Below are 23,014 nucleotides of genomic sequence, written 5' to 3' on the forward strand. Positions count from 1 at the left end.
ATTGTGAATGTAATTATTTTCCTGATTTCTCTTTCTGCTACTTCATTGTTAGTGTATATGAATGTCACAGATTTCTGTGTATTAATTTTGTATCCTGCAACTTTGCTGAATTCAGATATTAGATCTAGTAGTTTTGGAGTGGATTCTTTAGGGTTTTTTTATGTACAATATCATGTCCTCTGCAAACAGTGACAGTTCAACTTCTTCTTTACCAATCTGGATGCCTTTTATTTCTTTGTGTTGTCTGAATTTGTGGCGAGTACCTCCAGAACTATATTGAATTAAAATGGAGAAAGAGAGTGGGCATCCTTGTCTTGTTCCCATTCTTAAAGGAAAGGCTTTCAGCTTCTCGCTGTTAAGTATGATGTTGGTTGTGGGTTAGTCATATATGGCCTTTATTATGTTGAGGTACTTGCTCTCTATACCCATTTTGTTGAGAGTTTTTATTATGAATGGATGTTGAATTTTGTCGAATATTTTTTTTACATCTATGGAGATGATTGTGTGCTTTTTGTCCTTTTTGTTGATGTGGTGGATGATGTTGATGGATTTTCTAATATTGTACCATCCTTGCATCTCTGGAATAAATCCTACTTGATCATGATGGATGATCTTTTTTAATGTATTTTTGAATTCAGCTTGCTAATATTTTGTTGAGTATTTTTGCATCTGTGTTCATCAGGAATATTGGTCTGTAATTTTCCTTTTTTTGTGGTGTCTTTGCCTGGTGTTGGTATTAGAGTGATGCTGGCCTCATAGAATGAGTTTGGAAGTATTCCCTCTTCTTCTACTTTTTGGAAAACTTTAAGGAGGATGGCTATTAGGTCTTCACTAAATGTTTGATAAAATTCGGAGGTGAAGCCATCTGGCTCAGGGGTTTTGTTCTTAGGTAGTTATTTGATTACCAATTCAATTTCATTGCTGGTAATCAGTCTGTTCCAATTTTCTGTTTTTTTTCTGGGTCAGCCTTGGAAGGTTGTATTTTTGTAGAAAGTTGTCAATTTCTTCCAAGTAAGCCAGTTTGTTAGCATATAATTTTTCATAGTATTCTCTAATAATTCTTTGTATTTCTGTGGTGTCCGTGATGATTTTTCCTTTCTCATTTCTGATTCTGTTTATGTGTGTAGACTCTCTTATTTCTTGATAAGTCTGGCTAGGAATTTATCTATTTTGTTTATTTTCTCAAAGAATCACCTCCTGCTTTCATTGATTCTGTTGTTTTATTCTACTCAATTTTATTTGTTTCTGGTCTAATCTTTATTATGTCCCTCCTTCTACTGACTTTGGGCCTCATTTGTTGTTCTTTTTCTAGTTTCATTAATTGTGAGTTTAGACTGCTTATATGGGATTGTTCTTCTTTCTTGAGGTAGACCTGTATTGCAAATATACTTCCCTCTTAGCATGGCCTTCGCTGCATCCCACAGATTTTGCGGTGTTGAATTATTGTTGTCATTTGTCCCCATATATTGCTTGATCTCTGTTTTTATTTGGTCATTGATTCTTTGGTTATTTAGGACCATGTTGTGAAGCTTCCATGTGTTCATTTTCTTTAGCATTTTCATTTTCTTTGCATAATTTATTTCTAGTTTCATACCTTTGTGGTCTGAGAACCTAGTTGGTACAATTTCAGTCTTTTTTAATTTACTGAGCCTCTCTTTGTGGCCTCATATATGATCTATTCGTGAAAATGTTCCATGTGCACTTGAGAAGAATGTGTATTCTGCTGCTTTTAGGTGTAGAGTTCTATAGATGTCTGTTAGATCCATCTGTTCTAATGTGTTGTTCAGTGCCTCTGTCTCCTTACTTATTTTCTGTCTGGTTGATCTGTTCTTTGGAGTGAGTGGTATGTTGAAGTCTAGAATGAATGCATTGCATTCTATTTCCCCTTTTAATTCTGTTAGTATTTGTTTCACATATGTTGGTGCTCCTGTGTTGGGAGCATAGATATTTGTAGAGATTTTATCTTCTTGTTGGATTGACCCCTTTATCATTATGTAATGTCCTTTGTTTCTTGTGACTTTCTTTGTTTTGAAGTCTATTTTGTCTGATACAAGTAGTGCAATTCTGCTTTTTTTCTCCCTATAAGTTGCATGAAATCCTTCAGTTTCCTCTTAAGGAAAGAAGTCATCTTATGTAAACATCAGCGTTTTTTTCTCTTCCACATCTTTCAAATTAAAACTTAAGAGACTTAGAAATTATTGCTGCACAGATATTGACATAACATAATTTAAAGAGTTTTGAAAGATGGGGCGACAGCCTATTTTTAAAAGACTTCTTGGACTCTAAGACCACCAAAGAAACCACTATGATGGTAAATTTGGCAAGAGAAATAAAAGGGAAGAATTCAATTTTTAGACAAGTAACACTTTTGTTATCCTGGCTGAGATTCCTCATTACATAAAATTCAAGATGAGTTTGGTTGGCAAAGATTCAATATCTTTTGGCTTATAAAATAGCAAAATTTTACCTGGAGCAAGTTTGTGAAATGTTCACTATGTTCTAATGTTTAATTTTCCACTTCCTGTTATAATATAGCTTTGCTGGCAGATGGCAACATTTGGATCATATTGAATTTGGCAAATTATCATAAGAATCTTCAAATTTTTTAATGTTTTCATGTGGAAAAAAATCACAAATTTTATATAGCTCTGCCAGAGTGGTAGAGACAAAGACCTTCTACATTTCTTATTTTCATACCCTGTATTCCTTCACAATACATTAGCGTAGGTATCTAGGAAAAAAGTGAAACTATTTGTTTACTACAAATATCATTTTAGAGATGTGAAAACCTGTCATCTTCCGCATTTAAAAGCTGTGCTCCTACTACAGCATCTTGCATTCTTGTTAAAATAAAATGAGTAGCTGAAGGTCAACATTCACAACATTAAACAACTTTTCCTGTAGGTTCCCTCTGAAAATTCTAAATGTTTACATTCAGTCTTACATAGAGGCTAGTGTTTCAGATTGCCTCACTGTCATGTTCTGTGTGCAAATACTGGATGCTATCTGATGGCCACAGAATGAACTCCTAGAGAACATATTTGTTAGTTCTTTAATAAATAACTTGGTATGTAGGACCAAAACAGACATGTTTTTCTGAGTTCAGTTCCAAACAAATTCATGTCATGGTAAGATTTTGGTGGGCTTCAGTATTTATTTGAGCTCTTTGTTCAAGCATACATTCTCCTTAGAGTGGAACTAGAATTATAAATGGCTGAAAGTAAGGGTTGTGGTTTCTGTTGCAAGCTCATTAAAATTGCAAAAGTAACTATTTCTGGAAGGCTCATAGCAGGTTTGTGGACTTAATGTGATTAGTCACTTTTGTGATGAGACTTACTGACAGATGGACTTGTTTCCCCCATAATCAGACAGATTGGTGATTACATTAAAATGTCATCATTTAATATTTTCTTCGGCATATCTGAGAATGTTTCATGGCTTAGTTTTTCAGAATAGGTCCCCAACCTAGCCAGTGACCTTTTCTGTTTTCCCTCAGTTGGTGGGATCTTTAAAAAGAGAAAAAGCTTATTTACACCAAGCTGAGTTTCGCTTTGTTGTTTTGACTCCATGGGGCTGCTCTTTCTGTTCACAAAGAGGCTAATTCCGTTACTTAAACTGCTGTGTTGTCTCATTTTTTCTTTCCATCATGTAGCTTGTAGTGGCCTGGAAAAAAAGGGTACATCCATTTTATAGTCATCCTTTTCTTAAAAACCAGTGCAAAAATGGTAACACTCAAACAGCACATTCTTATAAATTGATCAAAATTGTTCACAGTTTTATAGCACCACTTACATAAATTAAGATATATTACAAGAAGGATAATTAATCTGATCCAAGAATATTTATCCATATGGTATGGATGAGCAAGAATTTCACAGAATTTATTCAGTCTTATTAGACAGGAGACATACAATTTTTTCTATTACTTTAAAATGTAAATAATTTATATTGTGTGTATGTAGTATCGTTCATTCTGAAAGAAACTTTTACAATAGGCCAGCTCTTGTGATAGAACACAAAGAAGTAGCTTTCACATTCCAGGCTGTACTAACAGTAATTATACAATTGGTAGAGTCCACTTTTTCATTATCCAGATCAATACTGGACAACATATCTTCTTTCTGTCTAGATATCTTCATTTGGGTATTTTGCAAACTCTTTGAAATTCAACACTTTCAAGATGGAAATACTTCTCAACTTTCACATACTCCTCTCTGTTTACCATCTCAGTATGTGGTACTTCTGTCTACAGAGGTGCCCAGACCAGAATCTTGGTCATTTACATTTCTTCTTCTTTCTGATCCCCACATTTAAGTCCTATTGATTCTGCCTCCATGATACCCAACAAGTCTGTCTATCTTCCCACACCTTCCTTGCCAGCACTTTGGTTTGGCATTTGCTAACTTTATTTGAGGGGCTTCTGTTTGTTCTCTGCTTCCATTCTTGCCTCCACTTCAGTCTAATTTCTAAACCACAAATCCAATGATATCATTCCCCTCCTTAACAATTTTTAGTGACTTCCCTTTGCCTTCAAGATGTAGTCTGGCATGAAAGACTGTGCATTTACCTGACTCCCACTTACCTCTCTACCCTACTCCCTGCCAGGCCCAGGGCTTCCACACAAGAGTGCTGTTACATTTTTATGGGAGTTTTCATCCCTGGAACTGCCGCCTGTGTCACGGGTCATTTAGCTTCCATTGCTTCCACCCATGCACATTTGCAATACCCCCGGTGGTAAGGGGTGCTCTCCCTGGGGAAAACCACGGTCTGTCCTTGCATGTGACCACCCTCCTTTCATTTGCATGCAGCTGCCCACCTTTGATTTTTCCTTGGAGGCTCAGTTTAGGGTGCTCTTGAGCCTTCTTGAGCCCTTGCCCCTTCTTCCTCAGAGGGCTTTCTTAACATTTTGTATATACTCTGTCCTCCAAACTTTGTATGTTATAGTAGCTCTCTGCTACTCCCCAAAACTGTGATCCCCCTGAAGGTGGAGACTATGTCTTGTTCTGCATTTTTTCCCCAGTATCTGCCTCAGTGGCTGACCTCTGTTTGATGAAACATTTGATCCATCCTTAATAAGTGACAGCAATTTCTCTTGAATGTGTTCATTAAGCATCAGTGAGTGTAATTCATCTGTAGGGAGGATACTGATTAACAAAAATTAGGTATGCAAATAAAACTGTAGACGCCCACCAACCAGTCTTCTACTATTGATGCATGAGAAAGTTAAATGTGAGTCTGAATAGACTTAATAGCTGGGAGCCAGTTGTCAGCCTGATTTCCACTCACTGTGCTGTTGAACAGTCAGCTAAGTGACATTGTATGGAGTGGCTCACATCTACCTAAACAAATTACAGTATGACATGGACCTATCTTATACATCCAGAACATTTGTGCAGTGACAAAAATGTTATATATTATTAAAATCTGCCTTATGAATCACATTGAGTTTCTTGGAGAAAATACCCCTTAAAGGTAAGCTGGAACTTTAACATTCCTTAAAACTATTATAAAAAGGATGAGGTTATTTTTTCAAAAAGACATGCTTTAGTAGCAAAGGTAGAATATTTTATTTAACCAGACACACAACGTGCTTGTTTGCATTTAGAAATTTTCCAACCACGTTGTCTGCTTCTAACTTTTGGATATGTAAGTAAGGATTAACAAGCGACAGCTTGAAATATATCCATGTATTAAGAATCCAGACTTAAAAAAGAAGTTGTACTTCCAAAATGATTAAATATTTAACCAGGCAATCAAATTCCATCTGTTTTGTAAACACATATGATTTCAATGGTCAAAGGACCCAGTTAATAATTTTTCTTCTAGAAACATATTATTCCCTTTTTTAAAGAAAAAGGTAAGATGATGCTAAGTCTCCCTTGAGATGAGTTCCATATGTGTCATGGAAAAACATGACAAATGTATTTTGCCTGATTACAGCGGAACAAAGTTACAGTTTAGTGTTAAGATTCTTCTGAAGCTATAAATAAACAGACATGTGATTTTGTTAACATTTGTGAAACATTAAAAGGGAAATTGGAGGTAAACTGTTTTCTAATCTTACATTACTGTTTGGTTTACTACATGTACAGATTGTCTTTGCCTCAGTATTTCATATTTCTTTTCTGGGAAGACTTTTCAGTGAGTAAAAGATCAGAGATTTACCTCACAGAGAAAATGGTTACTCCTTAAGCAGACATGGAACTCATAATCCTTCTGAAGTCATTGATAACAATTCTTCTCTTCAGCAGGGCACAGGTGAAGATAGGATAGGAAAGGTGTACCCAAAAGAAGAAGTGGAAAAATTCAATAGAATAATTTTGTTCAAGCAAAAACTTAAAAAAATTAATTTCAGCTCTCAAAAAATAAAATGTCTGGCCTCAAAGAACATTAGCTTCTCCTTGAAGTTCTATCAAGTTAGAGATTAATTGTTGTAAGATATCTGGTAAAACAAGTACTAGTAATGGATGGACACTCCAACTTACTAGTAACTCTATGCAGTAGACTAGTGATAATAATAACCTAACAGTTTAAAACCCTATGTTTAAACTTTCTGTCATACTTATCTTTAAAGGATAGTGAATTCATTTTTACATTTAAAAGGAGGTTTTTTTTTCCAGTTCATACAACACATCCACCTTTTACTCTAGCTTCAAAAAACAAAAGCAAACCAGATTGATGTTTTCACATCAGCTTCAAAGTTGAAGGTATGAGAGCAGTATGAACTATATTGATACATTTCTATAGGTTATTCATTATTGCTTTATGAAGCATAGTTGTGCTCATTTCTACACCACTGCATTTATTATCTAATCCTCTACGGATCTGTGTGTATAACAAACATTATGCTTTAAAGTTAAATTAACATATTTACATAAGTTATTTAGCTTGTCTTCCAACACTTAAGTTCTTAAAAATCTTGGTTTTCATTTTATACATTTTTTGTACTGTCTTGATCAAGTAAAATTGTAATGCAAGATGTGACAAATAGTTTTCTTTAAAGTCAGATGCTTCAGACTAATGTTTTTGTCCTACTAGGAAGGAGAGAAAGATAAAATGGGGGAGATTATATCTTCTATCTTCTCTGAAACCTGATTTTGTGCTGACGTGCTTGCTAGACTTTCCCAGAAGAAAATAGTATATGATTTCTCTACACTGGATATGGAGGTTTAATGGCATGAACACTTTGTACATGAAATATAGACATTAGAGCATAATTTTACCAGTTATTCTTGAGCCTGTCACAATCTTTAGAGCAGCAAAATGGGAGCTGTCTCTTCGAAGGGAAAGGGAAACATCTAAGAGACAGAGGAAATGAAGGTGAAGTGAAGCTCGTAGGATTTTTCTCTTATTCTGAAAGTGATCATTACCCACTCCAAGCCATCCCCAAGTATTTTTCTGTCTTAAAGTGCAAGATATCATCCCAGGATTTCTGTAAGAAACATCAGTATTGTCTTTCCATCCTAATAAGTTTTAATGTGGTGGTTTTGTATCATCCTCCCAAAAGCTTAGACTGATAAAACTTACTTTAACGGGGACTTTTCTAGTTCTTTTTTAAAATTTGCATCATGTCAGAATTTTAGACTGTAAATTATTTTTAAAAGGAACATTAAAGATAATGTGCAAAAATACAGTAAAATTCAGAGTAACTCTCAGTTTGTAACTCCTTTTATCTGTTCCAGGTTGACCTTTTTTAATCCTCCCTCCTCCCTCTACTTTCTCCCCTCTTTCTCTCCTTTTTCCTCTCCTTTGTCACGTTTTGCTGTTAGTTGAGGTCTGTCTCTCTCTAGTTTTCACAGTGTCTTGATTTTAGTGTTGCCATTTTATGAAATTGATTAAAACTTTAATGTTTAAAACAGTTTTTTTAATGTAGGTATCATCTTTTGCCTGCACAGTAAAGCTAAAGCAATACTATTATGGATACTAATAGGCATAGTTAGCATTCTGTGTGCACCTTTCTGTATGACAGGTGCTGTACTATTATGGATCTCGACATGAATTGTCTTCATTTATGCCTCAACAGTTTTATGAAGGAACTATTTTTAAGTTATGGCAAAGGTGCTGGCCCTTTGCATATTGGAATGGGTGTTTGAGCCCAGACACTCTGTCTGGGGTCGGGAGTCCTCAGCCCTGACTCCCACCACTGTCCTGTCCTGTAGGCAAGGGCCAGATATTGATTCTCATTTTTTATTTCACTCCCTTTTATTAATCAACTTGACTTTTTTCCCTCACACATTTTTATACGAAACTGTTCAGAGCAATGTTGTAATGTTTGTGTCATTGATTTCAGTAAGGTCTTTATCTTTGATGTATAGCTGTGCAGAATAATTCCTTTGGTTTTGTTGAAACAATAGAGTAGGATACTTTGATATCTTTAATTATAATGTAATTTGTCAGATAAATCTTACACCCTCATGGCCTAGAAAATCATGCCATAATTTCATTCACTGCCAAAGCTGTGTTGCCTTGAGTATATTATTAACCTCTGTGTGGTTCAAATTCTGTATCTCAAATTGAAATTTTAAGTACTTTTAAAGTATTTCAACAACAGTGAGTAAAGCAATCTTTGTAAGCACTATCACCCAATTTAAACTAATTAAATATATAAAATTTTTATTTAATAATATGCTCAGTATATTTTTAAAAAAAGAAACTTAAATCAGTCCTACATATTAACTCTTAAAATTGAAGGGAAGGATGTTTGCAATAAAAATTTGGAATTCTAACACATAATCTTGGATTTTTATCTTATAATGAATTATTTTAAAATTTGGTCTTTTGCTTGTAACAGATTTGTGGTAAATTTTAGTTACATCGGTAACTGTCTTATGACTCAACCTTTTAAAATACTTAGAATAACTTTTTATGTGTAAGTACAGATTAGAATCTTGGGCTAAGAATATTTTCTGGTCTTTGTGCTTTCCAGTATTTATATAAAAACAACTGAATACATACAAGGATGTCTTTTGGGGCAATTTTGAAATAGTTAAAATTGGAAACAACCTTAAGGTCATCAACAGAAAAGTGGTTGGATAAATTATGGCACAGCCATACAAAGGGAATGCTTAACTGTCTTAAAAATTCTAGTTTTATGCAATACTGATGGATGTAAGCCAAAGATTACACTTGGGCTTAGAAATGCTGAACTTTTTAAATATCAAAAGTTGCTCTTCCAAAATTGTCTTCTGCTTAGAGCTTTCCACAAATATGTCTTAATTGTTCATTTTAATAAAAAATGCTATATTTAATAGCATTTGTGCAGTGGTTTTATTGTTTTAAAACTTTCAGTGTTTTTTTTCCTACTTGTGTAATAATCAGGGTCTTAGTTAACTCATTTTAAATTTAATTCCCAATTTGAAATTATTCAGTTAAAAAGAGATAGTTTTGTAGATTCCTAATAGTGGCTTCTTGTATTTACTTGGAATATTTTACAAATTCTATTAATAAACGCACCTACTTCAGGATTATTTTCAAGTATTCATGGCCATAATGAGCAGGGATGGTAAGTGACAAAGATACAAGAGGTGCAGACAACGGAGGTAACTTTCTGTATGTAAGTAAAGAACACTTAATCCTTCCTGCATAAACATAGCTGCACAAGCAGGGACACAGCTGTGTGGCTTCAGTCAGCCAACAAATACTCCTGGCGTCCAGGTCTCACCAAGGCACAAAGCTGCCGATGATACTGTTCAATACTCTCGAAGATACATACCATCAGGCCTTCCTCATCACCCCACTGCATCCCATTCTCATGCATCTTTACTACCTCTTTGTCCCTTGTAAAGAGCTTGTGAAGAGTGCCCATCTACCTTGTCACTAAATATGAGTGATGGAAAATAACTCAAGACAATCCTGTTTATCATGAATTGGAGGAATCCAAATCAATTTCTTGGGCTTGTACCCCACAAGACATTACAAAGGGGCTTCAGATCTTTTACTGGGAACTTAGAAAGATTTTTGACTTCTCAGGAAAATAAGTCAGTGCTACCAAATACCTGGTGTTAAGAGGCCATGGAGATATTCAGGTGTTAAGAATGTAGGGCAGAGGTGGGGAAGATTATATACTACAGTATATAATAATAAAACTATTTGTCCATAATCTCTATTAGAATATAAGTTTCAAGAAGATAGAGACTTTCCTTGGTTCTTGACACTAGAAAATTGTCTGGCACATACAAGGTACTCAGTTTTTTTTTTTTAATGAATCAAAGGCCCACATTCAATTTTATATCCTCTCCTTTAATTTTTTCCCCACTTTACATCACAATGGTTTTACATTGCCTTCAAAACCATCATTATAAGCAGCAGCAAAATAGTCCATTGTATGCCACATAATTTGCATAATTATTGCCCTAATATTAGACATTTAAATTGCTTGTTTTTGCAGTTGTGCATAATATTATAGTGAATATGGCCCTGCTTATACTCTCTTCAATACTCACGATTATTTTGTTGGGTAAATTCCTAGAAATAGCCTTGCTGGATAAATAGTCATGAACATATATTTTGGCACCTTAAATGAATTTCCAGTATCCTTTATTTAATAGCAAATACATAATTAATGTCAGTTATTTCATTAGGAATATGAAGTACCCTGTGTTTTCATAGCCAGGAATTCCTGCTGTCCTCATAAAGGTGCAGTGTAGGTATTTTTTTCATTTGAAGATTTACATTGGGAGTCTGAATCCTCATAAATAATGCATTCATAATACTAGAAAAAGGCAGTGTATTGTGAGCCAAAGCAAATTGACGGTAAGGGTAATGCATTCTTTTATCACAAATTACAGAGAAAATAGTAGGAAGATAATAACTGGTTTTAATTCCTGAAAGTATTTAAACATGCCAATTAAGTAAAAAACAAGGAAATATCTTGATGAATACTAAAGATAGGCCTGTTATCTTCTTTCCATGCCTCTTTTTTTTTTTTCAAGTAGACGGGGAGACTAATTTTTTATTCATTATAGAATTTATATGCATTTTCTAACTGTATATATTATTCTAAACTTTTCTTTTTCACATGAGAAATAAATGATCAAGGTGGTACCAGTTTTTATCCTGAAATATTGAAATTTATAAGACTATTAAATGCCACCATATTTATATTTTTGCATCCCCTTTAAAACTGCTCATTTTTGTCAAATGTCAGTAAAAGTTAGTCCTCTGACTATTAGGATCTACTATTATCTTTGTGCCTTAGCTTCTTCCCTGCCTGAAAATATATTATCTAAGACTTCCTCATTTCACAAGAGCTAGCTATTAGCATCCCCTCCTCTTCACTCAGAGGTCCCAGACCTTGTAGGTAAATACATTCTTATGGATTGCCTATCAGGACCTGTGATGTTCACCTGTTTTCTTCCTTCATTGGTATATTGGTTTTGGGAATGGATATACTAGATTTCCTTCCAAGTTCTAAATTACTAAAGACCTCCTGTAAATTTTAGCTAACTCTTGTTTTCTAATAAGTTGCTGGCTATACTCTCCATATGTTGATTAGGTTCTTTGTGTAACTTATCTAAGCTTAGGTGTACTTTATCATCATTACTAGCATAGTGTTAGTTCTTTAGTTTTACACAAGTGTAATCATGATGTTTGGATTCTAAAAAATAAACAGGTATATTCAGAGAGCCTGGTTACTATTGAACATATTTACTTCAAAATAGGATACCAACGTCACCCAAAAAACATCCTGATCAAAAAATGGGCAGAGGACCTAGCATAATGATGACACTCAGAGGTAAAATGCTAAACATACTCCCTTTAAGAAGAACTTCAAGGAAATTTCTACAATAAGGCCTGCCCAGAATCCTCGCTACTTCAGTGCTAGTGTGGGTGGAGATGAGAGGAGGCTGCGACTAGTGCAGTGCACCAAGAAGGCTCTTGATGTACTGGTACAATCTCCATCTTAACCTGAGTGGCAGAAATAATGATGTTATTCTTTAAACTACATCGCATTTTTAGACACTTTGTATAGGATATGCCCAATAAAATGTTTCTAATGAGTCAATGAAAGATGTGCTGCAGTAAATTGTTGGTATACATACAATGAGATTGAAGATGGAGGGATGGTAAAGTATTCCTTTGCTTCTAGGGTCTTTGTCCAGTCTAATTAAATTGACCTAAGACAGATTAATGGGACAAAAACCAGCTTGTACATACAGAAGCTCATAGAAAATGAGGCTCAAAGAACTGAGTGAAGCAAGCAGCTCTTATACATTTTAAACAATAAATTTGTGAAGACCTGATGAGACAAATTTGGGCTGTGGTTGTCAATCAGTAAAGAAGTAACAAGGTTTGTTTCACCCCTTCTCACCCCTGAATTCCCTCCCTGGTGACTAGGATATCTCTCTACCTCCTGGTACAGGGAGGGTACCTTTCACATGGGAGATTTATTTCTGCTTTCAGGGGGGACAAGGGAGGGCAAGAGTGTCCTTTTTGCACCTGCTGTGTAAGTAACTTTAAGTCAAAATAATCAGTGTACCAAAATGGAATATTTTGGGGTGGCCTGCCCTGAACCCCATCAAAGAATAGTTGTTGAAGGTGCTTGTTTGTGAAAGATCTGAGGTAGAAGGCAGTTTTTTCTGGAAGTTCATAGAGTCCTGAGTGAGCACAGTTCTTTACGTTTGCACTGCCATTTGTCTCATTCTAACAAGGGAATCAGTGACACTTCCCTTCATGTAAGATGGTAGGAGGGTGAAGGTAAAAGATGAAATTCACCAAGTCCCTCAGTGATGGTCATTGGGGTCAATCAGTGTTTTCCTCTCTGGTGAATTACATATTGGAATAGATTGGGAATTATGAGCGATCATAGAAAACGTACTTTCAAAGGATTTTAACAGGAGAAAAGTATTATTTAATACATGAAAGTATTTGTGTGGAGAAAATTAGTTTAAAAGATTGGAAAATTCTAGAGAAAACAAACTGTTTCTACATGACTACTACAAATATTTTATTACAGTTATAAGAAAATAACTCCATGAGTTAGTTTTCCTTATTTAACCACACGATACCAAATGAAGAACGTATCATGGGCATTTCCTCGAGAGTTGTCATCCAGATTGCTTGACTGTATTCAACGCTTAAGATCCCACACACAGAATTGAAAATTTTTCTTCCCTATATTGGTTCTGAATCTATTTTAACTTTTATTCCTGTTTTAGACCTACTTTATCTCAGACCATTGTACTTTGATGAAATGACAAAAATATTCTTTGCTGACCTCTTTCTAGAATAGAAATTGAGCAGATTTTCCATCCTCTCTCTCTTTTCCCTTTGGGACATGACTTTAATTTGAAAAGAACAAACTGCATGTGGGTGCTAGTTTCTTCTGTCATTGCAGTGGCCTCTGCTTTACACATATTACGATGTTGTAACTGCTCTGATGGGAAAGGAAGACGATCACAATAATTTAATTTTTATTATACTTGTTTTCCTTGATTGTACTTCCCAAGCTTTTTGAAAAAGTTTTATAAAATAAAATTTAGTGCCTTGAAAATGGCAAGTTGTATTTTAAACAATATAAGAAAATTGCTATTTTTATTTGGTTACCTACAGCAGCTTGCCTTTGTTTTGTTAAATCTCACCTTTCCTCGGTATATTTTTTTCAATGGCATTTATTCCATGCCATGCTGAATCTCATGCCTGTGATCTCTCAGAGTCATAAGGAATATTGATATGCTTTTTTAATATCAGATGTGTGCCAGTTAAGTTTAATATACTAGGATGAACTGGTGTGTGGGAAAGATGAGATACTATTAATTAAAAGATAAGCCAAGAAAGCATGTTATGATGATTTGAAAAGCCAGATGTCGACAGACTTATTCCATTCCTAGGAGAGTGTATTGGGAAATTAACTGTAAAACACTCATATTTTTATGATGCTTCTCTTTTTCCTTTTGACAGGTGCTTTAAAAAAATCATATAAAGTAATAGACTTGAGATAATTACCTCTATTTTTTTTAAATATAAATAAAATATCTAGTAAAGCCTTCCCAAGAAGAGATGGGGTAAAGTCTTCAGCATGCAAAGAGGGTTTTCCAAGAAATTCTCTTACATAAACAACCCATTAGCAATTTTCTTTAGCCATCTATAAAAATGGTCTTGTAATTTGTATTAGAATTAATGAAAAAGTGGATTTAAAATGCTGCATCTGTAATGCTTTACCTTAACTTAAATTCTAATTGCACACTATGTTTTGTACTCTGTTGTGCTAATTTTTGGAACAGCTGAATAATTATCACAAGCTGTAAAACTTACTGTTATTTTCCTTCTTGGCCGTGCCATCTGTCAGAAACAAAAGCAAAGATAAAAATCTCCCTGAACCACAAAAGATTCTATATTGCTTAAAGCGCCTTTTTAGGAGACACATCTGTCTGGAAAAAAATTAATGCTGCATTTTAAAGAAAATCTTTGTTATTCATTGCAGATGGGGAACTCAAGGAGATTTCACCACTACCCACCCTCGACCTGTAGTCAAAGTAAAACTCTTCACCGAAAGCACTGGGGTCCTGGCCCTTGAGGATAAAGAACTGGGAAGGGTGAGTTACGTTCGGCACTGTGTGTCTGAAGTCAGACAATTTTAACTACTTTTGATTCAGAGTTAAGGTGGACCAATATGCACTGCATGAAGTTTCTATTCATAAATTACCTAAAATGATTTATTTGAAATTTCCTGTGAGCCCAGCTTACAGCCATAATTTATTAAACATAATTGTCAATAATGTAGAAAGTATTGTGTGACTTTCTGTATAAAGTTCTTGGGAAATACAGAAACTCACTCCAGAAATTGTGAGTCTGCACTCACATTCCAGATTTCCTTGTTATGTGTATTTGTTAATACCTAAGCCATAATTTATTAAACATAATTGTCAATAATGTCGAAAGTATTGTGTGAGGTTTTGGGTGTGAAGAGGCCTACGTAAGATCACAGTCACTGATTTATTCTCTAACATGTAGTCCTGTGGCCAGTGAGTGTGATGGTAAGGCTAACTCTGCCTTCTCGGTGAAAGGTAATTCTCACTGGAATATTTCTGCCCATGGGTGAAAAGCAGCATCTTTATATTTGAAGTCACGTATTCTTTGTGTTCATTATGGGCCAACTCATTACAGAATCTCTCTTCAACGTGTTTCTCTCTCTTACCTCTCCCATTTTCCCTGTGAAAAGGCCTTCCTCACGTACCATTTAACACTGAGTTATTTTTTTCCCTATGCTCACCTCCTCATACCTAGAATATATTTATCCTCTAATTCCAGAATCTCTCCACTATACTTAGCTTTTTCTGGCAGTAAAAGCATTAACTTTAGGGTAGATTTGTGATATAAAGATCTCTCTGCAGGAAAGATTATCTGCTGTCTTCTTTATGAAGTAAATGTGTTCTAATGGCTAGGCTATAACATTGTCTTGTACAACGTGGGTCTACCTTACCCAGACCTGAACGCTGCATTCACAGATATTTTCCAGAGAATAAAGCCTTCAAAAGTCTTACTTGAAAATTTCTGGTGGTGATAGACAGCTCGTGTCATCCTAGATCATGAAAGATAGTAGGATTATTGTGTGTATTAAAATTATTTTCCCCAACATTGGGATCACTGTTCATTTCAAATCGTCTTCCTTGTCTATCTCTTTTACACTGTTGAATTTTTTCCATTTCTAAGATTTTGTGATGCTATACCCACACTCCAGAAATTGAGTCTGCACTCACATTCCAGATTTCCTTGTTATGTGTATTTGTTAATACCTAAGAGAGCTAAGCCATACCATTCATTCATTTGCTTTTATATTTGTTCATTTATTCATTCAACAAAGATGTACAGGTTACATGAACAGAAGAGCCCTGGAGATTACATATATTCTGATGAATTTATAAATCAGGGTTTCTTATTTAAACTATTATTAATTTTACCTTATTTCCTTGTAGTAACTATTTTCCTATAGCCATTTTATATCTAATGCTGTAATGTAATTCTTGAGATATTTTAAATTCATTTCTCAGCTAGCCAATGTATATTTAAACAATTCTTAAGTTGGGTACATAAGTGGGATATTTTCCAGTCAGTTGCATATCTGAGAAATGCCTTTGCTCCCTTGATTGTTTATATAAGATAATTTTTCTGTCTGTACAAGAGTTTCTTAACCTCAGAACTATTGGTATTTTGAGCAGCATAGTTCTTTGTTGATAGGCACTCTCTTGTGCATCATATGATATTTAACTGCATCCTTGGCCTCCAGTAAATAGATGCCAGTAGTTCACCCCACCCTGAAGTCAAGATGATCAAAACTTATCTCCTGACATTGCCGATGTCCCCAGGGAGGGGTGCAAGATCACCTCTGCTTGAGAGTCATTGATCTGTACTAATGACCTCAATATGTTCCACGATTCAAAATATAACTTATGTGATAATGACTTCCAGATTTTTTTTTTTTACTATTTTTTTTGCCAGATTTGTATATCCAACCTGCATACTTGGTATTTCTCATTGTATATTAACAGGTATCTCAAACTAAGTATTTGTGAAATATAACTTCTGATTAGCGGCCCAAGAAAGTCTCCTAAAGAGGCAGTTTTCAAACTGGTGACCTTAACATTCTCTTTGTTTCTCCTTCCTCCAGCCTAACACCCAATCTACTTACAATTTCTGTTAGCTTTTCTATAAATTCATCCTGAATACATCCACATCTCAACATCTCCCCTCCTTAATTCAGGACACCGCCCTTCCTCATGAGTAATAGTCTGCTTTCTACTTTCCCATTTACCATCCCGTCTCCTCTGATCCAGCTTTCACGTTGCAGCCACCATAATTTATGTAAAATTAAAAACAGGTCACATCATTCAGTCATTAAAGTCTTCCATGTCTTCTCATCAACTTGTGATAGAGATCAAACCTGTCCTCATATGACAGCTTCCCTGAGAGGAGTTCTCCAGACGCGACACTGGGCAGGCAGCATAAGCAGCTGGAAAATCGTTAGAAATGGAAACATCTGCAGGCTGCCCTGCAGATTTGCAGGGTCAGAAGCTTGGAGCACTGTGCTGCAGTCTTTTATAATAGGGCGGTCTGGTAATTTGGACACACACCAACCTTGAGGAACCCTGCTCTACATGAACTGACCAACCCCTCTCCAAATTCATCTGTTATAGGCACCTTGCCTGCCATTACGTTTCCTTCACACTTGGCTTCTTTCTATTCCTCAGACATACCAGCCTTATTCCTGCCTTAAGCTTTGGGTCTTCAGGAATGTTACAGTCAGAGCACATGTGTGCATGGTCACAGTTAGACATTGGTGATAGTCTCAGGGTTGTAGAGCTCTCAGAAATGTTACCTATAAAAGGATTCTACTTTTATACTTAAAAGCAGCAATGACTTTTTTTTTTTTAATTTGAAGGAAAAGGGCTACATGATCTGAAATTTGCAGTCTACAATGTTATGATTATATATCAGGGGATCTTATTTTTAAAGTGAAGGTTTTAAATTAAAATTTTGTGTGGTGTTTGAATTTAAAGACAAGCAACACAGCCCTTAAAATACTTCTATACCGTGAGAAAATACCACTTCTGCTAAAATGGCTAAAATACAAGAAGCTTACTATAACAAGTGCTGAAAATTATGCAAAACGACAGAAACGTAATCCTTGCTGGTGGGAATGTAAAATGGTGCAACCACTTTGGAATACAATTGCCAGTTTTTTATAAAGTTAAACATAGACTTATGTGACCCAGTAGTTGTGCTCCTAGGTATTCGCCCAAGGGTTTAAAAGGCTTATGACTACACAGAAACCTGTTTGTGAATGTTTCTAACAGCTTTTTTCCTAATCACTAAAAACTGGAAGCAGTCAGGTTTCCTTCAGCAGAGGAATGGATGAACAAACTGTAGTGCATCCATGCAATGGGATACTATTCGGTGGTAAAAAGAAACTATTAATTCATGCAACAATGTAGATGAAACTTAAATGCAAGTGGAAGACGTCAGACCCATAATCCCATTTAATCCTATGTGAGGGTGAGAGTAACATTCTGTATTTAGATAGAGAATCAGGTAAAATCACTCAATTAGCAAATGCAAGAGTCAGGATTGGGTTTTCTGACCTCAAGGCATATGCCCTAAAATTATATTTAAATACTACACCCCTTAAGATAGGGTAATTTCACAGTATTTTACAAATCATCTTATGAATGTGTGCCAATTTAATTTCATGACTTAAAGCAGGAACCAAATGTTATTTAATATAAAATCATTTTATGCACAGTCATTTAATACATTTTATATTATTTTATGCAGTGATATGAATTTTACGAGGATACTCTGACTGCCAGTCTTACTTTTATTTGTGTCAGTGCCTCTCAAAATCATGTGTGCATAAGAAACGCCTAGGGGAGTGTTTGAAAAGACTCAAGTTCTGGGCCCACACTTTTCTTTTAGGCAGGTTGGGTGAGCCCAGGAAGGAATATTTCAAGCCCTTCTCAGGAGATTCTGACATGCATATAGAGCTGAGAAACACTTGTACAAATAGAATCATTGATATGTATTCATCAGTTGATTAACATTTGGGTCATTTCCACCTTTTGTATATTATGAATAATGCTACCATAAACATTCAGGTAGTACTGTTGCGTAACCATGGTTGAGAACTAGTAACTCATAAGGATAAAAAAAAATCTATTATGGCATATCATTTTGTGACATGATAGTTCAAATTTAAATATGCACTGGACAGTTGAAGGTTATGTTGTTTGGCAAGTGCTTGGCATGCAGATTTTGTTTGTGGATGGCAGATGCAAATACCTATTTTTGAAAATAGAGGTGGCATATGGAGATTTTTCATCTGAATTGGTGGCCAGCTCTCCACCAGGTGCTAAAGGAATACCTGGAGACAGAATGGACTTTTTCATACTCTGAGTATGTGAGCGGGTAAGTAGGTGAGCGATCAAGCGCCCAAGTATACAGTTCATCATAATCAAGATGATTTTGTTCTGAAAAGTTTAAAAGCAAGGTTTACCTAACACAACCATATAAAAATGGATTTCTGAAGTTTCTTTTTTTTTTTTCTCCGCTGGCTTCTCTCTCCGCTGGCTTCAGGATTTCTGAAGTTTCTACCCAAATAAACTTTTTAGTTTTATATGTGTTGCTATTAATACCTTTTTTTTTTTTTTTGACAGTTACTTAGAAAAAGAAGCTATTGTCTGGATATACACTCTTGGTTCATGGCCTTGTTACTTCATCATCGGCATCATCAGGAAGATGCCAGTTCTGCCTCCCTGCTGAGGGAGAACCTTGCAAATCAGAGAATTTGGTTTCCTTTACAATGCAGTAGAGTCAGAACATCTTCTTTTTCTAATTTGATTATATAATATCTCAAGATTTCAAAACAGCAAATAGCTAAAGTTTGCTCACCTCTTAAATAGACATTTTAAGAGTAGTAATATTCTTGAAATTAAGGTTTTCATTTTATGTATTTGTCTTTTCTCTTTGTTTGAATATCAGTACTTCTACTCAACATTTCTTAACATGGAGATGTTCATAACTAGCAATTCAGAGCAGCAGTCATTACGGTTGTTTTGCAAATGTAAATATTAAATGGAAACAGCAGGTAGTTGTCAACTTCAGGCACTCTTTAAATATTAAAATGAATCAGTCTTGCTGAATTGATTATTCTATTAAAATAAACTATTATCTTTCAAGCAGCATGTTATATCTTAGTGGAGCAAGTAAAAATTAACAACGTATTTCCCTTTTTCATCATGTTTCTTCTGTTTGCTTTATCAAGCATCAAAGGAGATCCATCTGAGGACTTATCATAATATGCATGATTTTTCTTTGTTTCTGAAACTTGGCATAGTTTCAGAGAAACAATGTAGTGATATGTTCAAACATGTGTCTGGGATAGAAATACTAAGAGATAAATAATTCCCTGGTCAGCCAAATTTTCTCTTTCTGGACCCTCTTGTTTTTCTAGAGTTTATCCTTTTTAGATTTTCTTATTTATACAGTTCCTGTTAAAGTTGAGTTTCCTGTAAGTTCCTCATTTATGTTAAAATGTTTAGGAGCTACATTAATTATTTTAACCAAAATCAGCCTATTAACCTGATGTCCCATATCCCATACATATAACTGGATTATGACCCACAGAGTTCACAACATGTCTCTAATGGTCCGGATTGTAGGCAGTCATCATATGACTTCTGACTTCAACATACAACTAATAGATCAGGAATAGACTACAGATGTTTTATTGAATAATTAGCCATGCTAGTTTTTCACAAATAATCATGCAGTTAAATTCATAAAAACCACTTTAAGTCTTTTCTCCAGACAAAATTTATATTTAAGGATTAAGAAATAGTTTCCAGCATTATATGAATTTGATTCATCTACATATGAATCAGAAAAGCATTAGAGAAGCTGCTAATGAAATTACAATCATAGTTAATTTTTCTTCAGTTTGAAAGCAAAACTTAATATCCAATTTTTTGAAATGGCAGGAGATGACTGTTGCTTTAGCCAGCAAATTAGTATCATTTGCACACAATGGAATGGAAATTCTCTTGCATTTCATATAGGTTTAATTCAATGAATCAACTCACCATACATAGTACACTTATATTTTTGTAGTTCTAAGAAGTAATATAGCTTTCCTGAAACTAAATATCTCCTTCCTCTTTAATCCTCTCATGTAGCCATTCGTCACAAGACTAATCTCAGAAGCCATTCCAGTGACGAGAAACAGGAACACAGACAGGGGAAGGGCCAGAGATAATTCATGTATGATGTGAATTCTTCCTAAACATTTTTTTTCTAGCACCAGTTATGTCTAGCTTATTAATCACATGCTGAAGTATTAGAGGAGATGACTTATTCTGAGATGATGATAACATGCATCAGTTATTCCTTGGTGAGTCTGCCTCAGACCTTCTCTGTGTAGTTGGCTGGCATCCTTGCTGTAGAGATGTAGAGGAAAGCATCCCCTCTTCACTTTCTCACCCCTGAAAGAGACTACATTTTATAAATAGTCATCCTCTGGGGTTAGTATAGTCACCCACCTCATGTGACTATAATAGCTGAAGTTGACATTTCAGTTTCCTCAGGATAATATCCCAGATTCTGTTCTATTCCAGACAACACATATTAGACAATAACACTGTACCCTTGTTTCTAATAGGCATGTAGTGTTATTTTATTATGGTCTTAAATTGCACTTCTAACAACTAATCCTGATCCTGTTGAACAACTTTTGCATGCTTACTTGTCATCTGTACATCCTCTTTGAAGAATCTATTCAAGTATTTCCTGCAATTTTTAATTGGGTAGCTTATTTTCGTCTTAATTTTAGAAAGACCTTTGTTTATACATTCTTTATCAGATATATGATTTGTTAACATTTTCTCCCATTCTTCAGTTTGTCTTTTCATTCTATTGACTGTGTTGAAAAGACCAGTCTTCCAATTTTGATAAAGTCCAATTTATGAATTTTTTTCCTTTTATGGCTCATGCTTTTGGTGCCATATCTAAGATATCATTGCATAATCCAAGGTTAGAATTCTCCTATTTTCTTCTGGAACTTTTATAGTTTTAGATTTTTACATTTAGGTATTTGTCCCAGTTTCAGTTAACTTTTGTATTGAGAGCTACCTGCAGATCAAAGTTCACTTTTTTGTATATGAATATCCATCCAGTCATTCTAGTACCAATTTTTGGAAAGAATTTGTTCACTGAATTTCCTTTAGCACTGTTATTGAAAATAAGTGTCTATATATTTTGGGGTCTATTTCTGTACTCTTACTCTGTTTATCTATTTTCCTGCCTTAATGCCAACAGCACACTGTCATGATTCCTTCAGCTGTATCGTGAGTCTGTCATATCAAATAGTTACAATTTTACAACTTTGTTCTGCCCTCCCGTTGTTTTAGCTATTCCAGGTCCTTTGCTTTGCTGTATGAATTTAAAAATCAGTTTGTGAATTTCTACAAAAAATACCCAAAGTGATTTTGATTGTTATTGTATTGAATCCATAGATCAGTTTGGGAACTGATCAACAATTTTGAGTCTTCTGACCCATGCACACAGTGTATCCCTCCATTTATTTAGGTCTTATTTCATTTCTTGCAGAAATGTATTACAGTTTTCAGTATATATGTCTTGCACTTCTTTTGTCAGATCTGTCACTAAGTATTTCATCATGTTAATGCATCATTCCAAATAGCATGAATTTAGATATTGCCAGTACTTTGAAATACAATTGACTTCTCTGTATTGATCTTATATCCTGCACCCTTGTTAAACTTACTAGTTCTAGTAGCATTTTTATAGATTGCTTTGTCACAAAACAGACAATATTGTTGTCTACAAATAAAGACTATTTTTCTTTTCCAATATAGCTGCTTTTGTTTCTTTTTGTTACCTTTTTGCACTTACTAGAACCTCAATACAGGGTTGAATATTAAGTGGTGAAAGTAGATATCCTTGTCTTGTGCTTGATCTTATGGGGAAAGCATCTAGTCTTTCAATATTAAATATGTTAGCTGTAGGTTTTTGGTAGATTCCCCTTCATCTGGTTAATAAAGTTCCTTCTGATTTTTAGTTAATTAATTTTGGCTCTGATCTTTATTTCCTTCATTTACTTTGGCTTTAGTTCATGATACTTTCTCTATGTCTTAAAAGCTGAAGTTACTGATTTGAGAAAAATCTTTTTTTTGTAATTTAGATATTTAGTGCTGTAAATGCCCACATCCTAAATATTGCTTCAGTGACAATCCCTCAAATGTTTATCTGCTTGTTTTCTTTCTGTTCAAACTACATCTAGACTTTTATTTTGATTTCTTCTTAGACCTATATGCTATTAAAAATGTGTGTAGTTTCCACGTATTTTTAGAGTTTTTCAAAGTTATTTCTGTTACTGATTTCTAATCAGTCTATTTTGATAAAAAAAATATACTTTATATGACTTTGATCCTTTCAGAATTCCTGATGCTCAGTTTATAGCCCACAAAATTCATCTTGTGTATGTTCCATGTGCATTTGGGTAACT

General features: G+C 34.8%; 1 protein-coding gene across 14 annotated transcripts in view; it reads left to right on the forward strand.

Moving 5' to 3' along the window:
• Positions 1–23,014, forward strand: part of CADPS2 (calcium dependent secretion activator 2) — a 519,662-nt gene that overhangs the window by 245,669 nt on the left and 250,979 nt on the right. For all 14 annotated transcript variants that reach the window (XM_073238523.1, XM_073238521.1, XM_073238513.1 and 11 more), the window contains one exon: positions 14,423–14,534. In XM_073238523.1, the coding sequence (XP_073094624.1) occupies positions 14,423–14,534 (112 nt within the window). The remainder of the gene's footprint in view (positions 1–14,422; positions 14,535–23,014) is intronic.

Source organism: Manis javanica, chromosome 6 (genome assembly GCF_040802235.1).
Source record: "Manis javanica isolate MJ-LG chromosome 6, MJ_LKY, whole genome shotgun sequence".
Classification (NCBI taxonomy): Eukaryota; Metazoa; Chordata; class Mammalia; order Pholidota; family Manidae; genus Manis; species Manis javanica.